The sequence below is a fragment of the Hevea brasiliensis genome, chromosome 9 (assembly GCF_030052815.1).
Source record: "Hevea brasiliensis isolate MT/VB/25A 57/8 chromosome 9, ASM3005281v1, whole genome shotgun sequence".
Lineage (NCBI taxonomy): Eukaryota > Viridiplantae > Streptophyta > Magnoliopsida > Malpighiales > Euphorbiaceae > Hevea > Hevea brasiliensis.
In genome coordinates this window covers 15,068,543-15,090,944 of record NC_079501.1, presented here as the reverse complement: position 1 = coordinate 15,090,944, position 22,402 = coordinate 15,068,543, and the positions used below count along the sequence as shown (strand labels likewise).

General features: G+C 33.1%; 3 protein-coding genes across 4 annotated transcripts; 2 read left to right on the top strand and 1 right to left on the bottom strand.

Annotated features, from left to right (window-relative positions):
* Nucleotides 1-4,088: 4,088 nt before the first annotated feature.
* Nucleotides 4,089-10,223, top strand: LOC110638714 (protein DETOXIFICATION 45, chloroplastic). Its single transcript, XM_021789346.2, has 14 exons — nt 4,089-4,192; nt 4,704-5,030; nt 5,228-5,373; nt 6,053-6,193; nt 6,283-6,434; nt 6,653-6,788; nt 7,744-7,840; nt 7,932-8,032; nt 8,594-8,757; nt 9,056-9,127; nt 9,240-9,356; nt 9,505-9,600; nt 9,711-9,832; nt 9,954-10,223. The coding sequence occupies exons 1-14, from the start codon at nt 4,152-4,154 to the stop codon at nt 10,042-10,044; spliced, it is 1,803 nt and encodes a 600-aa protein (XP_021645038.2). The 5' UTR covers nt 4,089-4,151; the 3' UTR covers nt 10,045-10,223.
* Nucleotides 10,224-16,364: 6,141 nt separating this feature from the next.
* On the top strand, nt 16,365-18,451 carry LOC110638716 (protein STRICTOSIDINE SYNTHASE-LIKE 5). 2 transcript variants are annotated; one of them, XM_021789356.2, is made up of 4 exons: nt 16,365-16,851; nt 17,289-17,596; nt 17,693-17,816; nt 17,989-18,451. In XM_021789356.2, the coding sequence occupies exons 1-4, from the start codon at nt 16,411-16,413 to the stop codon at nt 18,265-18,267; spliced, it is 1,152 nt and encodes a 383-aa protein (XP_021645048.2). In that variant the 5' UTR covers nt 16,365-16,410; the 3' UTR covers nt 18,268-18,451. The 2 variants fall into 2 exon arrangements, with proteins under 2 accessions (XP_021645048.2, XP_021645046.2); XM_021789354.2 differs by having other exon boundaries at nt 17,687-17,816.
* A 310-nt stretch (nt 18,452-18,761) lies between these two features.
* LOC110638715 (isovalerate--CoA ligase AAE2) lies at nt 18,762-21,513 on the bottom strand. Its single transcript, XM_021789352.2, has 2 exons — nt 20,969-21,513; nt 18,762-20,271 (listed from the first exon to the last, which is right to left on the bottom strand). Exons 1-2 carry the CDS (start codon nt 21,293-21,295, stop codon nt 18,832-18,834), a joined length of 1,767 nt encoding a protein of 588 aa, XP_021645044.1. The 5' UTR covers nt 21,296-21,513; the 3' UTR covers nt 18,762-18,831.
* Nucleotides 21,514-22,402: the final 889 nt, after the last annotated feature.

The following is a 22,402-nucleotide window of genomic DNA, read 5'->3' as shown; positions in this document are numbered from 1 at the left end:
CAGTGTGTTTTCACACAAACCACATGGCTCCAGTCACTCAATGCTGTTGGCTTCACATGAATCACAATCTTGAAAGCTCCTTCCCACCTATTTATTCATTTCAATGTAGCATCCTTATCACCCTTTTGAAAGTGTTAAAAATATATATTTTTTTAATTTTTTTTTTAAATTAGAGACTGAATTATTAATTATAATAAGTTTGGTACTAATTTTTGTAATTTTTTTGAAAATGAAAAACTTAATTATTATCAATAAAATTATTTTATTTTTTAAAAGTTATTCATTCATTTATAGTTTTATTTATTTTTTATTATCAATTTATATTTTATTAAAATTTAATTGAGGTTATCAATAAATAATTTATCATAAATTTTATTTCTACTGAATAATTTAATTAAAGTTTCAATTAATTTACTTGTCCCTTTAATTTTTAAAAAATAATTTTCTAAAATAAAATTTAAATTAAAAAATTAAACTTAAGTCACAATTTATTGAATTCATTAATATTTTTAAATATTAAAAAGAGAAATTAAACAAAAAAAAAACCTCATAAAAAATCATAAGCCATTAAGCTAACATTATCATCATCAATATTATTATTATTTGGGATTCAACTTGTAACACCCTAAAATTTTAAATTTTATTATTTTATGAGCATTTTTGGTAATTTAATTTTATTTAAATTTTAGGAATTTTTTTGAGATTTTTCGGATTTTAAAAATCGGGTTCGATTTTCCAAAAATATAAACTTTGATGATTTTTAAAATTTAATTTAAAGACCACGTGGCAAAACTAAAAATATATTTGGAGTCTAAGTATTTTTCTGAGTTTTCTGAAATTTTTTCGGAATTTTTGGACCTCGTTTTCAGTCCCGAGGCAAAGTAAAAATTTAAAATTTTGTATATTGAATCGGACCGGCCGAATCGAACCGGACCGGTCGAATCGGACCAGCCTTTTCTTTTTCTTCCTTCTTCCTTCTTCCTCTCGCGCGCGTCGACCTCCTCCCCTTCTCTCTCTCTTTTCTCTCTCCTCCCTCCTCCCCTTGCCGCGCCGCCACCTCCCCTGCCTCCCCAGCTCGGTGGCGCAGCCGTCCCAGCCGACCGGCCGGCCGCCGCCCCAAACGGCCGGAAAACGCGCTCGAACGTCCTCCCCTGTGCGCCCGACTTTTCGACTTTCCCGACCAAAATTCGGCCGATTCGGCCACCAATCGGATCGGGTCTTGTGTCTAAACTCATCTACTCAACGAGAGCTTTCCATAGACACCAAGAACACCGAAATCCATCAAGCGGTTTGTCCGATTTTTGCTCGGGAAGTTTTTAGCCCATTTTGACTTTTGGGCTAGATTTCTCGCAAACCGTGAATCCCACGAGAAAACCGAGAGTACCAGAGCGCTCCATTCGTCGAGAGCTTCGCGGCAACATAAATTTCGAATTTTTCCGACATTATTTTTCGGTGGGTCCCATGGAACTTCGCAGTGTTTTTCCGAGCATTAAATGAGCTTAGAAAATTCTAAAAAATTTATGTATTAACTCCCGTGTTGTGGGCTTCGTGCAATTCGGAAATTCGGCGATTGTCCGGTTGCGTGAATTTCCTACGCATGCTCTGCTACGAAAAGTCTCCGAATTGGATCGAGGTTTTGGCTATCCCCCCATTGTCAGACGCTCCGAGCGCGTTCCTGAAGTCGGAATCGGCAAAGGTAAACCCGAACCTTGCTTTTTTGTATTTTTCTAGTGCTTAAATAGGATTAAAAATCCATAAAATATTCGTGATAGCTTAGAAAATTATGATTATTTTTGCAATAGCCTAGTAATATTGCTAAGGACCGCGGGGCAAATTTTTAGAATTTTTAGAGCTTGTTTGGGTAGTTTTTGCAAGAATGATCAATTACTAAATTGAAATTTTACATATTGTGATGGATGACTGATTTGATGGGCCCAGGAGAGGTTGTGTGATGTGATTGAATGGTAGATATATGAGTTGAAATATAGAAGTGTGTTTTAAGCCCTTTTGCAGGTTGGGTAGGTCCTAGGTATAGGGGAGACTCTGCTGGATTTTCGGCACGACTTATGACGTATTTAGTCTTTTTCCTTGTTGTATGGAGTCAAATTTATTAAATGATTGTAATAAAATTATCAGGTGAGCCGGGACAGCCTTCTTCCTCCGCCCAGCCGCCTCAGTGATCACCGTCAAGTCTGTGAGTAAAATATTAATTTTAATTGTAATTTCGATATTATTATATGTTCAAGCATGCCCATGCATCACTTATATGCATATATTTATGTAGTTAAACTCTAGGCACGATTTATGTTGCATTCATAACTGTTAGCGTGCCATGGATGTTGTTATAGTAATTTGGAGCAGTGTGCGTGCGTTGGCGTGCGTGTGATGTGGTGTGGACTATGGATAGGACGGGTAGACACGGCTTGAGATCTTCGCTGGGACCCGGTCCTTCGGGGTAGACACGGTTTGAGTTCTTCGCTGGGACCCCGATTTGGTTATTAAGTGGAAGTCCGAGCTGAGTTCTTCACGCACCAGTTGGATTTAAGAGAGTCAGATAGGGATCAGCTCCCATATATTATGATTAATGTTACAGGGTGCGTGAGTGCTTCAAATTACCTTTTTGATGTTATGATGTGAAAATGTTGTTGCTGTTGCATTTCACTCCACAGGTTGCATTAGTTCTAGATAGTTATAGAGATTATGGTTAAAATTGATATTTTACTCTCTGAGTCGAACGCTCACTCATGTTCAATATTTTTTCAGGCTACAGGAGGATTTTATTGTGGTTAACCTGCTTTTCTCCTTCACAGGTTGTTTTATCAATATTTGTGTAATTTTATTTACTCCTAGAATTTCCACATGTGTTAGAGATATTTAAATGATTCGGGTCTGTAATATAAATTGTCATGTGGACCTGTAAAATTATTATATGTATGTTTGATGGACTGGATGAGGGAGCTGAGCTCCCATTTATTTTTTGATGCTGATATGAGTATGTGGAGGGTGAGCTGAGCTCCCCAATTGATGATATATTTTGTTTACAGGTCAAGAGAGTCAAAAACTCCCCGTTGAAAGGTCCATTTTATGGCCGGACTCTGTCCGGTTGGTTTCTTGAAATTGGGCCCAAATGGGCCTTAGAATTGGGTTAATGAATAGTTAGGCTTACTACGGGTCTCGGGGGCTTTAGGCTGGCCCAAGTCCTAGTGCCGGTCCAGCCCATAAGTTGGGTCGTGACACAACTATTAAATTGAAATTCAAACCGAGCTAAATCAATTAAAATCTATAAGGAAAAATTATTATTTAATTTTTATATTTAACAAAATTAATTATATGATATTCTTGTGTTAAAAAAATAGATTAATTAATTAATTCATGCATCTTTATACTCTTTAATTCATCTGGCATTAATTTGAATTTTTTTTCATTTATATAATTTAAAAAATACAACTATATATTCATTTTATTTTTTAAATATTGAACTATTCAATTATTATAATCGTAATTTTTTTTATTTAAATGCATTGACTAGTAAAAATTTTAATTTATGCTACATAAAAAATAAAACATAATTAATTAATATATTTTTTAAAATAAGAGAATTAAATAATTTATTTAGTTATAATTGATACACTAAGATTCTGTTTATTTAAAAAAATATTTTTTAAAAAAATATTTTTTAAATTTTGTAGTATTTAAGACATTAAAATTAACTTTTTTTTAAAGAAAAATTATTTTATTTTTTAAATTTTGATAATTTTATTAAAATAAAAATATTTATATATATATAAATTAAATATATATTATTAATATAATATTATAATAAAATAATAAAAATATTTTAATATAAATTAAATAATAAAATAATAAAAATATTTTAATATAAATTAAATAATAAATTTTAAAAACATAGTTAATTAATATTTTTTTATAAAAAATATTTTCCATATATAAAATACCTCACGTACAACAAAAGTGGCTAAAGAACAATTTTAGCAGTCAATTCTAATGGCAGAACCTATGCGTGCTCAATTAGCTAACAACGCCTACAAATCCCTGTTCTTCTACCCGTCAACCACTCTCCACTTTTAGTAATTTAGTAACATTATAAGGCACCAACCGCTTTCATGGCAATTTGTTAGCTTCTTTCTCAAATGGGATTGTGCTTGCTTGGCCTTCAACTCTGTCCCCTCGAGTATGTCTCAGCTTTTGCTCCACATTGTTTCATTCTGTATTTGGTTTTTGATAGGGTAAAAGAACAGAGAATGGTGCTTTTACAATTGGGTTTATTTCATTTGGAAAACTTATTCCACTTCATGTTTTCTTTTGTTCTTTCATTTAGTTTATTGTTTCTTATGTAACCTGATAAAAATGTGTTTTGACTTTTCATGACCGTTAATGGGGGTTTTCCTTTGCATTTCTTAACCATTTGTTTGTTTGCCGAGAAAACGAGATAAAAATAATGGAAAGTGGGGGAATTTTTATGCAATACCAAGTCATATATGAAGCATTTTGCTGGATACCCAGTCGATGTGGGACTTGACATATGCCTTCCATTTTTTACTTTTTGCTTAGTAAACAAAGGGTAAAGAAAAATTTTGAATTCTCTGAGAAAGAATGCACCATGAAATTGATCAAGGAAACATAGTATTGGTTTGTTCTTTGACTAATTTACACATATTTCCCTGACTTTTACACCTTTTTAGGAACTACAGGCCAATCTACTCATTGGCAAATATGAAGGTCACTCAATTGAAGGGCGCAACCTTTTTGGGAGTTTCTGGGAGAAAGTGCGAGAGAAGAGAATTCAAGAAATGGGCCAAAGCTTTCCCATTCGAAGATGCAACAAAATTTCATCATGGTCTTTGTTTAGTGATGAAAAATAACAGGGGAGTGAGATTCAACAATGCCTTCAAGTTCAGGTGTTGTGCGTCAATCAGTGAACAACAAACTTCAGATTACGATTTGAGTTTGTCGAGTTTGGAAGGAACGTTTGATACAAAGAATGAAAGATCATTAAGCAAGGGCATTTTGTACGATGAAAAACTTCTGACTCTTGTTTGTATTTATGTAATTGCCATCTGAACTGCATCTTTTAGCCCTATGCTCCCATTTAATTGATTCGATTCAATTTGGCTGCATCGTATTTGGTGAACTCATAAACATGTTTACTTAATTTAATAATAGAATTGTAATTTTCTACTTATTGGAATTCTGGGTTTCCTCTTAGTGACTCAGCAGGGCCTCCAGTAACTAGTCAATCAAGGCCCCCAAATGTCCAAATGGAGGTTATAATGCTTTCCATACCGGCAACTGCTGGGCAGGCGATTGAGCCACTAGCACAGCTAATGGAAACAGCTTATGTCGGTAGACTGGGTAAGGTTATGCTGGTTTTATGCTTATCTTTTTTAACTTTATTTTCTCTTGGAAACTATTATAATCAAATTCTCTTTCTTTTTACTCACTGCTAACAGATCATAATGCATTTGAGTTGTAGTGGGCTACATCTAGGTTGGTTTGCATATGTTTGTTTTGTATTGGGAGCATCAGCTGTTTGGTATAACTGTTACTAACTTATTATTGTTTAGTTCAATCAAATGTGATTCCGTGACAAATTTATTGTAGGTTTTCTTTTGGTGCAGTATACAATATGCTTACTTCTACATATGAGGGACTTCTGGTTTTTGTTGGGTGTCATGTCCCATGTGCATGATCTAGCAAACTGTAAAAGTCAAATTCATTCATCTCCAGTGATGCTGTTTACAAGTTACCATCAAAATGAAATTATGTTAATTAAATTATTATCACTTGGTTTTTCCAAGACCAGTTCCTGGGAAATTATAATTCCCAAAGACAGATACCTTGTTGTCCCTATGGAATTCTGCTGACTAGTTACAGGAAAGCTACTTTTATCTTTTCTGAAAAAGGGGAACTGGGGTGTGTGTGTGAAGAAATAACTATGTTCTTGGGGCTTTTGTTGGCCATTTTCATTTAGATCCTAAACATTACATTGGACAACAGCAAGCTTAATAAGCTCTTATACCTGTTCGAAAAGGGCCTCTGGAGTTGGCATCAGCAGGTCTTTCCATGTCAATATTCAATATCATTTCAAAAGTTTTCAATATACCCCTCCTCAGTGTTGCAACTTCATTTGTGGCTGAAGATATTTCAAGGAATGATAGTGAATCTGATTCAGGTTAATATACAATTTGATTGAATGCTTAGCATGTTATATGACCATGGAATTTGACATTTTATTTAAAGATAAAGTTGTTTGATGTACAGATGGTGGCCATTCCAATAATAAAATGTCTAAAAGGAAGTCGTTACCTTCAGTCTCCACAGCTTTACTTTTAGCAATCGGAATTGGATTACTTGAAGCTCTGGCAATGTTTCTGGGATCTGGAATATTTCTTAACATGATGGGCATATCATCTGTAAGTAATACAGTCATCTGTATTCCAGTTATCTTCTGTCCTTAGGATGATGTTGATTATGCTTCTAATTCGGTTTCAGTATTATTTTCTGGAACCGAACCCATACTGTTGATATTTCGCCTCTCTCTTCTTTTTATTCTTGTACATAAGATTCATTTTTTACACAAACCTTTTCCATTTACTGGTGAACTATTTTCTAAAATTCATTTTCTAGACAGGCTTCACCCATGCGCATTCCAGCAGAAAGATTTCTCAAACTTAGAGCAATTGGTGCTCCTGCAGTTGTCCTCTATCTGGCCATCCAGGGCATATTCCGAGGGTTTAAGGATACAAAGACTCCTGTCTTATGTCTTGGCAAGTGTCTTACTTACCTCTTGAAATTATGACAAAGGATCATTAAAGTCAGATATATTAGTTTGATTTATTTAAGCATATAATAGCAATGTGGGAGGCCATCACAACACTTATTTTGATTAGATTTACAACAGAAAATAAATTCTTATATGAAGGGGAAATGTATGATGCAAGACAGGCATATACAAAAATCGCCTAAGGGTGTCAAGTGTGACCCACACAACAATCATGCACACTCATAACCATGAATTTAATGACACATAGAATCCAAAGGCATATGCTGGAGGAACTGCGAGACATATGACCTAATTTACTTGACAATGACTGCAAATATTGATCTTTCTTTCCATCGTAAAACTCAACATTTCCAACTCAAGCAACTAAGTCTTAATTTCAAACACATTGGGGTTGTCTTGTTAATCCTTATGCTTCATCCTACCATGTCTAAGATCACATTACCATGGATTATTTAGAAATCAAACTGAAGTCTCTTGATCCATTTGGGAAAGTTACAATTTTTTCGTTACACTGTTCAAGAATTCCATGGAGATACTTATGCTTCACAAAAGCTGCATATATCTGTCTTATGATTTTCCATATTTTCTTCATATAGTTGCAGAATTAATGTTTCAAGTAGTTCATTTTTGTACACAAGGACCCAAAATGGCATGTGCCTTGTATGGAGAACAAAGAGTTGCATTCTTCTTTTAAGCTTTTGATAAATTTGCTAATAAACTACAGGCTCAATGGAGTGATATTTTCATTGAGTTAATTTCTTTTCATCCTTTTCTTGATAGTAAAAGAACTAAAACTAAGTCAATGTTGATTTAAACCAAACTTGACTAAAATATTATTCGCAATTAACTGTTATGAAATGCATGCTTGTCAAGCAATTCTGCCTATATTTATAATTGCTCTTTTAGTATGACCTAATATTTTGAAAATTGAATTGCAGGACTGGGCAATTTATCAGCTGTGTTCTTATTTCCTGTGCTAATGTATTATTTTCACCTGGGCATAACTGGTGCTGCCATTTCTACTGTTCTATCTCAGTATATGCTTTCACTGTTTGATATTTTCTTTTCTTCAATCATTTTACTATAGTATGCATCCTTAATGACTGCTGGGCCTCAAATGTATCAGATATATTGTTTCCTTTCTGATGATTTGGCATCTCAATAAAAGGATGATATTGTCATTTCCGAGTGTAAAAGGTTTGCATTTCGGCGGCTATCTAAGATCTGGTGAGTGTCTTGAATCAAGCTTGATAAAATTTATAAGTAAGATGTGTTCCGGTACAGGGTTCAAAGTAATGCAGCAGAATGTATGGTGTTTTTGTTATGCAAGTTCTTGAGATCAGTCAATCTGCCTTCAGCCTTGAATTAATGTAGTAATCTACTGTATTTAATTAAAAGTACACAATGAACGGCTTGTTGCCTGCTTCTGTTGACAAAATGTTACTACTAATGGTTTAATGTGCGAATCCATGGTCTACCAAATATTATTGAGAATGCTTTGGGATTTTTCTGTTTCTTTCTGGTTAAAGCAGTATTCTAAAGTAAGAAAAGGTGCCCTGTTGATTGCTCGTAATCATTTTCACTTATTATAACTTATTTAGATGCATCATCCAAATTCATACAGCCATTATAGAATTGCAAACTCACTTCTGGTTTCTTGCTTTTAGTATGTAGTTCTCCTTGCAGGCTGGTTTTGTTTACCTAAACATTGGGGACTCATTAATTTTTGTTATTATTTTTGCTAGGGTAAAAGAAATTCTCAATGAATTAGGATTTTGTTTTTCTCAGGTGGTTTTCTTCTTGGGAGAACTCTAGCTGCTGTCCTGACCATAACCTTGAGTACATCTATGGCTGCTCATCATGGAGCATTAGCCATGGCGGCTCATCAAATATGTTTGCAAGTGTGGTTATCTGTTTCACTCCTTGTAGATGCTCAAGCTGCATCTAGTCAGGTAACTGATCTTCAATTCCATCTAACCTCATTTGAAAATTTTAAACATTCAAAGTAACTTGTCTACTTAAATCATAACTTGGTACACATTCGATGACATCCTTCTGTCCTCCCAAGATCACTTAAGGTTGATACTTGAGAAACATGGAACCACCATACATAGAACCACATTTTTAGTTTTAATGTTAGATCCTCTACTTAAAAGAATTAATGCGCAACAATCACAGTTCTTATTCTTTCATTTTTGAGTCCTCACACTGGTATATCCTTATTTTCTAATGGCTGAGAAACATTTGCAGGCACTTATTGCAAGTTCTGCAGCAAAAGGTGACTACAGTAGAGCGAAAGAAATTACTTTATGTTCGTTAAAGGTAAATTTTATTTTATTTTGCTGCATTTTGTTTTTTACTATTTCTCATTGAAGGATATTTCCTTTCACTTTCTGTGTCACAAGATTCATACAATATCATATATTTTCCCCAGACAGGATTAATTACTGGCATTTCCTTAGCTATCATGTTGGGTGTATCATTTGGTTCTTTAGCAACTTTGTTCACCAAGGATGTTGAGGTACTCGCAATTGTTAGAACTGGGTTACTGGTACGTATGTATAGTGCTCACTCTATTTTTTATTATTTCTTTGAACTTTTAATTCTTTTTATTATTTGATTGGTTTGATTTTCAGTAATTTACTTTGCTTTCTAGTTCATTAATTTGCTTAATGAAATTCTACCTAAATTTACTGCAGTTTGTTAGTGGCAGTCAACCAATCAATGCCCTGGCTTATATTTATGATGGTCTCCATTATGGTATATCAGACTTTTCATATGCAGCTTGTTCTATGGTGAGCTGCCATCTCATTATATATATATGTCTTACATCTCATTACAATCATGATTTTAATACATTGGGTTTAATTTTTGATCTGTGGTAACATATGTACAAAAAATATAGATGGTGGTTGGGGCGCTTTCTTCTGCATTTATGCTCTATGCACCCTCCATTGTTGGTCTTTCTGGAGTTTGGTCTGGATTAACTCTTTTCATGGGCATGAGGACAGTGGCTGGATATATGAGGTAATGGAATTGTGTGACCTTAAATTGGGCAATCTTTTCCTCTTGATGCTCCTTTTAGTTTTAGTATCAGCATGTTGATGCTCTCAATTTTGTTCTCAACTGCATTTCCATTTTCTCACAGATTATCATCCAAAGATGGCCCATGGTGGTTCCTACAGGAAGATATCAATAAAAATTTGAGAATAGTTGATGTAAGCCAGGATTGCTTTTAGTATTCTTCTGTGTAAGCCAGGATTTCTTTTAGTATTCTTCTCTTCTCCTCTTCTTCTTTTAATCATTTGTGTTGAACTCTGTAAGTTACCTTCAGGCTTTTACATTATTATATATTACTAAATCTGGGCACACTTTTACTGTTCCTACGAATAGTAAAAGTACCCTTTTGCCCATAAAAGACTAACGACCACCAATTTGAGCTCTGCTTCAACAGTATATGTGCATTGCCAAGTAAAAATAAATATCGAATATATTTTATTTTTTAAGATAAAATAAAAAATGTTTTCTTTAATATTTATTAAAAATTGAATTATTGATGTTAAAATCTATGTCATGTTTATTTTTAATTAAAAGCATTTTTTATATCTATACTTCAATATTTAAAAAAAAAATTAATTTTACTTCATATTATATTATATTACATATTAAAAAAGAGTGTAATTTTACTCCTCCTAAGAACATTAAAAAACTCTTTAATTAATTTTTACTATTCTTAAAAAATATTATATGTACATATAATTATTTTTCTCATTTTAATTTTTTATTTCAATTTCAATTGCTTTTAAACTATTTTAATTATTATTTTTTCATTGAAAGAATTTTGAAATAATTTTATTTGTAATGAAGTGAAATTCACTGTTTTAATAACATTGTTGGAATTATTTTACCTTGATGAGTTTCTTCTTTTTATTGTCTTTTTTTTATTTTTTATTTGATTACTAAAAGATAAGAGTTTTTTTTTTATGATATATAGAGATTTTAAAAAAAAAATTGTATGATATATTTTGGAATTTTTTGAAATTTTACCTTTTTTTTCCTTGAGTCTCATTTAAATTTTTTATTTAGGTATTTTATTTTATTAATTAAAATTTAAATTTCCATTTATTTATTTATTTTAATCTTAAATCATCTAAGTGTTCATATATGAATTCTCTTAATTGTTAATTATTTTAAATTATTTAAGTATTAAATTTATGTTAATTATTATTATCTTTTTTAAATTAGTTTTAAAATGATTTTATTTAATAATAAAATAAATTTTAATTTATATACCAACATTATATTAACGAAATATTATATTTCCATTTCGTTATAAAAAAAGTATAATAACAATAAATTGTTCATTTATTTTAGTAATATTTTTTACACTTATGATTTGTTATAAACACTACTTTAAAATAATAAAATTTTGATTAATATTATTACTCTTTTGTTATAATATTATACTTAATATTATTATTATTATTATGTAAAAAATATTAAAAAATATATTTTTATGAAACCTATTTCGAGTGGTTAGTCTATTAAATGTGAAAATTTGATTTATAACTGACAAATAATTAAATTTAGTTTACTCTTAAATTTTGATATAATTTATAATATATTTAATTTATTTTTAATAATTAAAAAATAATTTCAAAAAATATACATTTACATTATTTTTATATACTAAACTTGTCACGACCCAACCTATGGGCCGGACCGGCACTAGGACCTAGGCCAGCCTAAAGCCCCCGAGGTCCGTAGTAAGTCTAACTATTCCTTAACCCAACTCTAAGGCCCATTTGGGCCCAATTTCAAGAATTCAACCGGACAGAGTCCGGCCATAAAATGGACCTTTCAACGGGGAGTTTTTGACTCACCCGACCTGTAAACACATTATATAATCAATTGGGGAGCTCAGCTCACCCTCCACATATTCATACAACATAAAAATAAATGGGAGCTCAGCTCCCTTATCCAGTCCATCAACATGCATAAAATAATAAGTTTACAGGTCCAAAATAACAATATATATTACAGACCCAATTCAAATAAATATTTCTAACACATGCGGAAATTCTAAGAGTTAACAGGTTTATACAAAAATAAATAAACGACCTGCGAGGGAGAAAAGTAGGTTAACCTCAAAAATATCCTCCTGTGGCCTGGAAAAATATTGAACAGGAGTGAGCGTTCAACTCAGAGAGTAAAATATCAATTTTAACCATAATCTCTATAACTATCTAAAGCTAATGCACCCTGTAGAGTGAAATGCAACATCAGCAATAATTTCACATCATAACAGCAAAAAGATAATTTGGAGCACTCACACACCCAGTAATATCAATCATAGTATATGAGAGCTGATTCCCTATACAGCTCTCTTAAATCCAATCTGTGCCAGCGAAGAACTCAAGTCGGACTTTCGCTTAATAAACCAAATCGGGGCCCTAACGAAGAACTCAAGCTGTGACTACCTCGAAGGACCGAGTCCCAGCGAAGATCTCAAGCCGTGACTACCCGTCCTATCCATAGCCAACACCACATCACACGCACGCCAACGCACGCACGCTGCTCCAAATTACCACAATAACATCCATGGCACTTTAACAGTTATGAATGCAACATAAAATGTGCCTAGAGTTTAACTATATAGACACATACATATAAGTGATGCATGGGCATGCTTAAACATATAATAATATCGAAATTACAATTAAAATTAATATTTTACTCACAGACTTGACAGCAATCACTGTGGCGGCTAGGCGGAGGAAGAAGGTTGTCCTGGCTCACCTGACAATTTTATTACAATCATTTAATAAATTTGACTCAATACAAACTAAGAAAAGACCAAATACGTCTTAAGTCGTGCCGAAAATCCGGCAGAGTCTCCCCTATATCTAGGACTCACCCAACCTGCAAAAGGGCTCAAAACGCACTTCTATATTCACCAACCATACACCCACAACTCAATCATATCACACAGCCCCTCCTGGGCCCATCCAAACATCCTCAATCACAATATGTAAATTTACAGTTTAGTCCTTATAATTGATCATTTTTGCAAAAACTACCCAAATAAGCTCTAAAAATTCTAAAACTTTGCCCCGCGGTCCTTAACAATATTACTAGGCTATTGCAAAAAGAGTCATAATTTTCTGAACTACCACGAATATTTTATAGATTTTTAATCCCATTTAAGTACTAGAAAATTATGAAAAAGTAAGGTTCGGGTTTACCTATGCCAATTTTGACTCCGGGGACATGCTCGGGACATCTAACAATGGTGGGGTAGCCAAAATCTCGATCTAATTCGGAGACTTTTTCGGTAGCCGGTCTGTCTGGCTGGAAATTCACAGACCCGGACAACTGTCGAATTTCCACGAATTGAAGATACCTACACGAAGCTCACAACACGGGGGTTAGTATAAAATTTTTACGGAATTTTCTAAGCTCATTTAATACTCGGAAAAACACTACGAAGTTTCGTGGGACCCACCGAAAAACGGTATCGGAAAAATTTGAAATTTATATCGCCGCGAAGCTCTCGACGAGTGGAGGGCTTTGGTACTCTCGGTTTTCTCGTGGGGTTCACGGTTTGCGAGAAATCTATCCCAAAAGTCAAAATGGGCTAAAACTTCCCGGGCAAAAAATGGACAAACCACTCGATAGATTTCGATATTCTTGGTGTCTATGGAAAGCTCTCGACGAGTAGATGGGTTTAGACACAAGACCCGGCCCAATCGGTGACCAGATCAGCCGGATTTCGGCCGGGAAGACGGAGCGTAGCATTAGACGCTTGGCGTTCTGTGGCGCCGTGAGTGGAGTGGTCTGGGAGGTGCGCCAGGCCGGGTGGTGGGAAGTGGGCCGTGAGGAGGTGAGAGGAGAGAGAGAGAGAGAGAGAGAGAGGAAGGAGAACGCGCGCGGGGAGGAAGAAAAAGGAAGAAGGAGCAAGTTCGATTCGATCGGTCTGATCCAGTCTGGTTTGATTCAGCCGGTTCGATTCAGGATACAAAATTTTAAATTTTTACTCTGCCTTAGGACCGAAAACGAGGCCCAAAATTTTCAAAAAAATTCTAGAAAACTCAGAAAAATTCATAGACTCCAAATATATTTTTAGTTTTGCCACGTGGTCTTTAAATTAATTTTTAAAAAATCATCAAATTTTTTGTTTTCGGAAAATTCGAACCCGATTTCTAAAATCCGAAAAATTTCAAATAATTTCCTAAAATTCAAATAAAATAAAATATCAATAATTACCCAAAATTAATAAATTTAAAAAAATTAGGGGTGTTACAAAACTTTTTACAATAAGAATAGTTTAAAACTTTTTTTTTGTTAAGTTAATTAATTTTACTCTTTTAACTATTATTATTATTATTATTATTATTATTATTATTATTATTATTATTATTATTATTATTATAACTAAACTCTATGAATTAAATATTTTTTATTATTAATATAATTTAGTCTTAAATTAAATTATATACACATAATTAATATGCAATATGGTGAATGGTTAAACTTTTATTTCAATTGAATTGGTTAAATAATTTTAATAATTTTGGTAGATAATAATTTTATTTATTAGATATAAGCATATTATTTTATATTATTATAAAACAAAATTAGATATACTTTTATATAAATATTTTGTTATATATATATATATATATATATATATATATATATATATATATATATAAGGTTGGACTCAGCATGGCCTTGGCCCTCTTCTGCTATAATATTAATAGATGAGATGCTGCATTTCATAATTAACATCGACTTTTGGTTGGACTCAGCTTCCAATAAAAATTCCGTTTCTGATAAATTTAATATTATTGAATTAAAATTTTATTAATTAATTTTTTATTTTTAATATAATTATAAAGCTTTTTTATATTTTAAATTTTATCAATAAATTTTAATTTAATTATATTATGATCATTTTAAAATTATATAATTTCAAATTTGAATCTCAATTAACATTAAATAAATTTTTTTTAAAAAAGAACACTTCATGCTTTAAACAAAATGGGAATAGAAAATCTCTTCATATATCGTATTATATAACTTTTTTTTTTTTAAAATTGCAAATCTCACATTAATTTTTTAAATTATATTAAACTTTTGATCAAGTGTCTTTATTACAAAAGGAAAAAAAAAAGGTTTTAAATTATATATATATATATTTGGCGGCAATAAAAAAAATGGAGGATACACTTATGCTATGTTTGGATAAATTATAGGAGGGGAAGGAAAATAAAGGAAGGAAATTTTTTTTTATTTTCCATACTTTATTTTTCTTTTTGTGTTTGGAAAAGGGAGAAAATATATTTATTTTCTCTTGTAAAAGAGTGAAAGTAAAATAATTAAAATTATTATTTTATTCTTATCTTATAAATTATTTTTTTATGTGAATAAAGATTTCAATTTAATAAACACTATATTAATATATAATTATGAAAAAGGGTTCATAAAATATTACTCCACTATTTTATCATTGATGTTAAAAATATTAAAAAAATATATGTAAATAACTAAAAGACATAAATAAATATAAAAGTAAAAAGATTATCATGTAATTTTATAAGTTAAAAAGGTGACTTTACCCCCACACTGTTTCTTTTCTCTCTAAATCGGAGAGAACGAACTCAATCCTCATTTTCTCTCTATTTTTCAAAAAAAAAATATCACATCATATATATTTTTCATATCCAAAAAAAAAATATCACATCATAAATATTTTTCATAGCTTATTTTCCTTCATCCCTCTTTTCCTTCAATCCAAACAAGCTCTTACATTGTGTTTGGAAAGGGAGGAAGGAAAATAAAAGAGGGAAGGAAAATAAAAATGGAAAAATAAGGAATGAAAATAAAAATTATTTTTCTTCCTCTTGTTTGGATTGGAAGAGGAAAATATTAGAGGAAAAATTATTTTATAAATAATAAAATTATAATTTTACCTTTAAATTAAAAAAAATATTATTAAGTATAGGGATATTTTTATATTTTTAAACATTTTTTTCTTACTTTCCCTTCATTTTAGAGAGAAAGGAGAAAAAGATAAAATAATTTTATTTTCCCTCCAATATTTTTCCTCCCTCAATATTTTCTACTCAATCCAAATAAAAGAATAAAAAATAATTTTTTTTTTCCTCACATTTTCTTTTCCCTCTTACTTTCCGCCCTTCCCAGACATACTCTTAATCTCTTTATAACTCTATTGGATATTAGTGTTGATAATTACAATGAATAGAGGAGAGATATTAATGGAGAGGAGCTTTATTGAGTTTGTAAAACTCACCAATGAACTCTTGATGATTTGATCAATTAATGTAATCAGTTTTGAAGAAATATGAGCTTTTAGTGGTAAAAATTAAATAAAGAAAGAATGTTAAATTCTAATTTTCCAATAATAATATCACACTGAATATATTAATTCAATAAATTTATTAAACTCTATTTTTAATTAATAAAATATATTTTTTATATATAAAAAATAATATTGAAATTTAGATTTTTTTTTTCTGATATAAAAAGGTCTCCCCCATCTTATTTCCGTTAGTCGTTAGTCGTTACTACCAGCCATTGCAATGAACCCTCCGAACAACACAGCTCGGCCAATCTCCTCAAGGAGGGCCTCATCATGCCCCTTCAACGCTATTCTTTTCTCTGTAGTTGCCCCCGTTTTAGCTGCTGTACTCCTTTTCCACCTCGACTCCTTCGACCCAGCTCCTTTCCCTTACCACGAGTTGACTCACCCACTGCCAGAGCCTTCGTTGAAGAATGGTCGCCTTCTTCAAGGAGCAGAATTTCTTGGCTTCGGGGAGTTGCCGGGAGCAGAAGATATTGCGTATGACAGCAAATCGGGAGTCATTTACACAACTTGTGAAGATGGGTGGATAAAGCGAGTCACGGTGAATGACTCATCAGTTTCCGATACGGTGGTGGAGAATTGGGTCAATACTGGCGGTAGACCCCTAGGGCTTGTCCTGGGGCGCGACAACGATGTCATTGTAGCCGATGCCTATAAGGTGAGTGTCTACGTGAAGACAAAACTTTATTAAATCTTTCCCCTTAATGAAAAAAGAAATAAAAGCTATTTTCCTGTCTATTCACAAAGAAAATTCTACGGTCTACCATTCATGCAAAGATCCACACTCATTGCATCAACTTGTGGGCCATCATGTTCGATGATTATAAAAATGATATTATTTTGGATGAATGAATTCAATTTTTATTTAAATTTGATTACTAAAATATATATATATTTAAAAAAAAAGGGTAAATTCAAATTTTAAGATTAATATGTCCTTTATGATTTCTTAGAGCTTTTATTGAGTAAATTATTTTTTTAAATATATTATTTAAAAAATATTAAAAAATAATTTAAAATTAAATATAATAAATTTTAATCATAAGAATATTTGTAATTTGAAATTATTTAATAAAATTTTTTGATGAGCAACAGGGGCTGCTGAAGATAAGTGCAGAAGGTGCAGTGGAGTTGCTGACAGATGAGGCAGACGGTGTAAAATTCAAACTCGCAGATGGTGTAGATATAGCAGATGATGGAATTATCTATTTTACAGATGCTTCGTGCAAGTACTACCTTCATGATGTCACGTGGGACTTTTTAGAGGGTAAGCCTAATGGTCGTTTACTGAGTTATGATCCTGCAACCAAAAAGACCAAAGTTCTGCTAGCTGATCTCTACTTTGCAAATGGGCTTGCAATTTCTCCTGATCAAGAATCTCTTATCTACTGTGAAACCCCTATGTAAGTGAATTTCAATGAGAATATTCAACTCAATTGCTATTCTTTTCAGTTAAATTGGAGAATATATATATATATATATATATTTTGCAGGAGCAGGTGTAAACGATATTTCATAAAAGGAAATAAAAAAGGGCACACAGAAAAATTTGTTGATATGCCTGGAATGCCTGATAACATTCATTATGATGGAGGTGGCCACTTTTGGATTGCATCAGTCTCGGTAAATTCTACTACCTCATCATATAAAATCTCCATTAGTAGCTTAAAAATTTTTTTTTTATTTGATTCGGTGTTCAAGATTTCACACATTTTGGATTGGATTCATGGCGAGTCAAGAAAGATTTCACGCATGTATTAAAGCCAAGTTGATTAATTCTGTGCAACTGTGACAGGAAATTACACCTTTCTGGAAGGTAGCATTCAGGTATCCTGTGATCCGAAAGGTTGCAAGAATTGTATTTAAGTACATTGTAAACTTGCGAACACAGAAGAACGCTGGTGTATTTGTGGTGAATTTGGATGGGAAATTAATTACACATTACCATGATCCAGGGTTAATACTGATTTCAAGTGGGGTAAAGATTGGAACTCATCTATATTGTGGTTCTGTCATCTATCCCTATATTATCCGTCTGAATCTGGCTGAGCATCCTGCACATGCTACCACATGAGCTACAAGTCCAGAAATCCTCCACCACTCTTCTGCAAATGCTAAAGAAATTTCATAAATGATCTATAATTAAGACATTTTCACGTTAATGTTTTTCATGCCTTTGGTGCTTGTAAGGTTATAGTACGTTGGATTTCTAAGCATTTTCTTCAATGTCTTATCAAATTTGCTTCTTCTTCGTCGTCTTTTTAGTTTTATTTTCTAATTACATTCCTCGATTAACAGATTAGCGTGGCTGGTTAATAGCCCTTTTGCCTGTTTGCCAATCCTAGTCCAAAATTTTCCACTAGGCCATAGCTGATGTGATGGGCAGATAGTGAGTATTCTAAAGCCCATTAAAGATGCATTATTCATTTATTCCCTTTTGCCACATGAGTTGGGTTTAATAGGACGGAAGTGGCGCTAAAGAATAAGCCAGAGGGTCTCAGGTCTCAGTTTGAAGCTCACAGTCACAGACGGTGTGGACATAGCAGAAGCACGCTTCATACAGCATCATGAAATAACGAAATTCTTATTTTCCAAGGAAACATGGATTTACAAATCGTTATTATTATTTTTTTTTATCTCAAGAGAGGCTGCCCATTGCCTTTGCTTTCTCCCTCAGAATAAACTTCTGCACCTTCCCCGTTGAGGTTCTTGGCAAATCCTCAAAAATGACAGTCCGAGGAGCCATATAATGCGGCAAGTGGTCCCTGCAAAACTTGATTATATCTTGTGCACTCACATCAAAACCCTCTTTTAACTTAACAAATGCACATGGTGTTTGTCCCCAGTGATCATCTGGCCGTGCAACTACTGCAGCCTCGAAAATTGCGGGATGACTATATAAAACCGTTTCTACTTCAACTGTGCTTATATTCTCTCCCCCAGAGATTATAATATCCTTCAAGCGGTCCTTTACTTCTATGTAACCATCAGGATGTTTCACAGCAAGATCCCCACTTCGAAACCATCCACCTCTGAAAGCTTTCTCTGTTTCTTCCAAGTCTTTAAAGTACCCACTCATTACAGTGTTTCCTCTGAACACAACTTCACCTATCGTTTTACCATCAGCAGGCACACTTTCCTCAGTGATAGGATCTCTTACATCAACATCCTCCAAGCCAAGATGGTGCACCCCTTGTCGGGTTTTCAACTTTAATCTCTCATTATGAGGCAGTGAATCCCATTCAGGTTTCCATGCACAGTAAGTCCCTGGACCGTAAGTTTCTGTAAGGCCATACAAGTGAGATACACCAAAACCCAATTCTTCCATCTTGAGAAGGATTTGAGGGGGTGGTGGTGCACCCCCGGTCATAACTTCCACTTTGTGAGGAAGTGGTTTTTGGTCACAAACTGCTGAATTCACAATCATGTTCAAAACAGTCGGTGCCCCTCCCATGTTTGTCACTTTGTGATGTACTATACTGTCAAAAATGTCCTTTGGAGATACTTTTCTAAGGCATACGTTAGTGCCACCCTGCGCTGCCACTCCCCAAATAAGGCACCACCCATTGCAATGAAACATGGGCACAGTCCAAAGGTAAATAGGCATTGCTCCGATCCCATGAAGGAAAACCGTTGAAAGGGAATTAAGATATGCCCCCCTGTGACTATAAACAACTCCTTTGGGTCTTGATGTTGTGCCAGAAGTATAATTTATGCTGATGGGATCCCATTCACTTTTTGGTCGTCTAATCTCAAATCTATTATGTCCATTTGCCAGGAGACTTTCATACTCGTAAGTGCTCGAATTGAAGCCAATGGGCGAGAAACCATCAGATTCAGAAATAAAGACCAGCATGGGTGGTTTTGCTTCGGTCTTTGCAAGATGCTCAAATGCTTTACGAGCAACATCAAGTAACTGATAGTCTACAAATATGATCTTAGCTTCCGAATGTTTCAACAGGACAGAAACCATATTTGAGTCGTGGCGTGCATTAAGTGTACAAAGAACTGCTCCTGCCATTGGGACTGCAAAATGCAGCTCATACATTGCTGGAACATTAGGGGCCAATGTCGCAACCTGTATAAATGATTTTATGATTTCAAAAGCCAAGACACATTTCAATACGAGTTGAACATACACAAGAAACATGATAACTATAATGCAAGACAGCATATTCAGAGCCTCTGACAATGTTATGTACATCAATGAATAAAATAAGAAAGTAATATCCAAAGAGGCTTGGAATTGGTCAAGGAATTAGAATGTTTTCTTTTCTCATGAATTAAATAATAATGACAACTGCAATGTGGGGTTACCCAGGCTAAAAATCCCTTTTCAAAAAGCATCAGTTGTGCGATAGAAATACAAGTTCAAAATCCAAAATGGCTTATTTTAATGAACTAAGTTGACCAACGAGTCAGAGAACCTAATTTTCACTATCTAGAATCTATCCGAACAGGACCTACCATTCATGAGCTTTATCTTCATTATTAAATGAAGTCCATAACGGAAGAAACAAAAGATCAAGTACCAAGATGAAAGCAATTAGCATCAGAAACGCTCCATGGACCTGTCGATGGACCACCATACGTCCCTTTGGGACATCCCATAAAATTGGAGAGATGACCACCATAACACAAAGTGATCCAAAGCAAAAGTTACAAATCAAATCTTTTACCCCGTATTGGAAATGATTTATTCCAAACAACTAACTCAAAAAAGCAAATTTCTTTCTAAACCATCAGAATAAGAAGAAAAACCAAAATCAACTCACCACATCGCCACGGGAAATTCCCAACTGAGTTAAGGCAGAAGCCAGCCTGAGACAACGATCGTAAGTGTCACTCCAACTATACTTAACAGAACCATATATAACAGAGGTCCTGTCTCTATACACCTTGGCAGCTCGCTCCAATAAGCTTATAGGAGACAAAGGAACGTAATTTGCAGAGCAACGCACAAGACCCTCTGCAGAATTCCATGATTCCTGCTCAAAATCACCGGAAAAATGAGAGAAAACACGAGAATTTTGAGGGAAATTCGATTCAAATCGATTGAAGCTAGTGCAGATGAACCGAGTCCAATGACGATAAGATTTCATCTTGAACAAGATCGTCGTTATGGTCGTAGAGAAATTTAAACTGCTGAGTGGGAATGAAGGCAGCTGCAAAACGGCAATTCAAGAAAATGAACGAATTCAATACAAACGATAATGCCAAACAGGTCGCTTTCGTTTCTAGGGTTGAGAGCCTTTTTTTTTTTAGCAATTTTAAATTGGAAATTCTTGAAAATATTTTTTATTAGAAAAACAAAAAGGGGTTCCATCATCCATGCTGAGAAAGATAACCACCACGTTGTCGATTTATCATGATTTTTTTGGGTTTCTCTCCGATCATAATTGGATAACTGGATAAGTTTTCTACGGTTTATAGTACAATAATTGATAATTAATTGATTTTGAGTTTTCTAGAACCTTAACTCAATTTTATATTTTTAAAATATTTTCAATTTGTTTTTTATTGAATAAATTGATTTAAATATTTACATAAATTTTGCCTGAAACAAAATATTGTACATTCACCTCGCATCTATTCTAAATTCACCTCGCATCTATTCTAAATTTACGTTGTGTCCAGTGACAAAGGCGAAAATTCAAGTGAGGAGGTCCAATTCAAGTTACAACTCAAATCTTCAAAGCAATCATAATTAATAAATAAAGCAATATTCAATAATAAGTAGAAGGAATTAAACTATATAGAGATCCATCTCTAAATAATTATTCATCTTATTATATTTATCTAAATTTTATTTTTTTTTTCTCTCTTACCACAAAGCATGAAATGAATGAAATTACATACAAAATTTTATAGCATGATATACCAAAATATTCCTTAATCATATCTATTAATTAGGTAATATATATTAGACATAATTTGTGTACGTTCATTGAATATACAAAATAGAATGTCTAATTTCACTACTTTACAAATCTACTAAGCTATTCAATAGAATTTTATCCACATATAGCCAAACAATTGATTTCACTAGTCATTGTTTTATAAATATAAAGATAAAATTAATCGTAAGTACTCATTTTTTAAGTAAAAGTATAATATGGCTTTCAATATTTTAAAAAAATGCACAAATCCTTCTTCTTTCAGTGCAAGCAATAAAGTTTCATCAAAGAAGAATGGGGTAAATGGGAAGT

Coding starts and splice junctions, on each gene's coding strand:
- LOC110638714 (XM_021789346.2), top strand. CDS start 4,152: ATGGGATTGTGCTTGCTTGGCCTTCAACTCTGTCCCCTCGA. Junction 6,194..6,282: donor TGATAGTGAATCTGATTCAG/GTTAATATACAA, acceptor TTTGATGTACAG/ATGGTGGCCATTCCAATAAT. Junction 9,357..9,504: donor TTGTTAGAACTGGGTTACTG/GTACGTATGTAT, acceptor AATTTACTGCAG/TTTGTTAGTGGCAGTCAACC.
- LOC110638716 (XM_021789354.2), top strand. CDS start 16,411: ATGAACCCTCCGAACAACACAGCTCGGCCAATCTCCTCAAGGAGGGCC. Junction 16,852..17,288: donor TTGTAGCCGATGCCTATAAG/GTGAGTGTCTAC, acceptor GATGAGCAACAG/GGGCTGCTGAAGATAAGTGC. Junction 17,597..17,686: donor ATCTACTGTGAAACCCCTAT/GTAAGTGAATTT, acceptor TATATTTTGCAG/GAGCAGGTGTAAACGATATT.
- LOC110638715 (XM_021789352.2), bottom strand. CDS start 21,295: ATGAAATCTTATCGTCATTGGACTCGGTTCATCTGCACTAGCTTCAAT. Junction 20,272..20,968: donor GAATTTCCCGTGGCGATGTG/GTGAGTTGATTT, acceptor TCATTTATACAG/GTTGCGACATTGGCCCCTAA.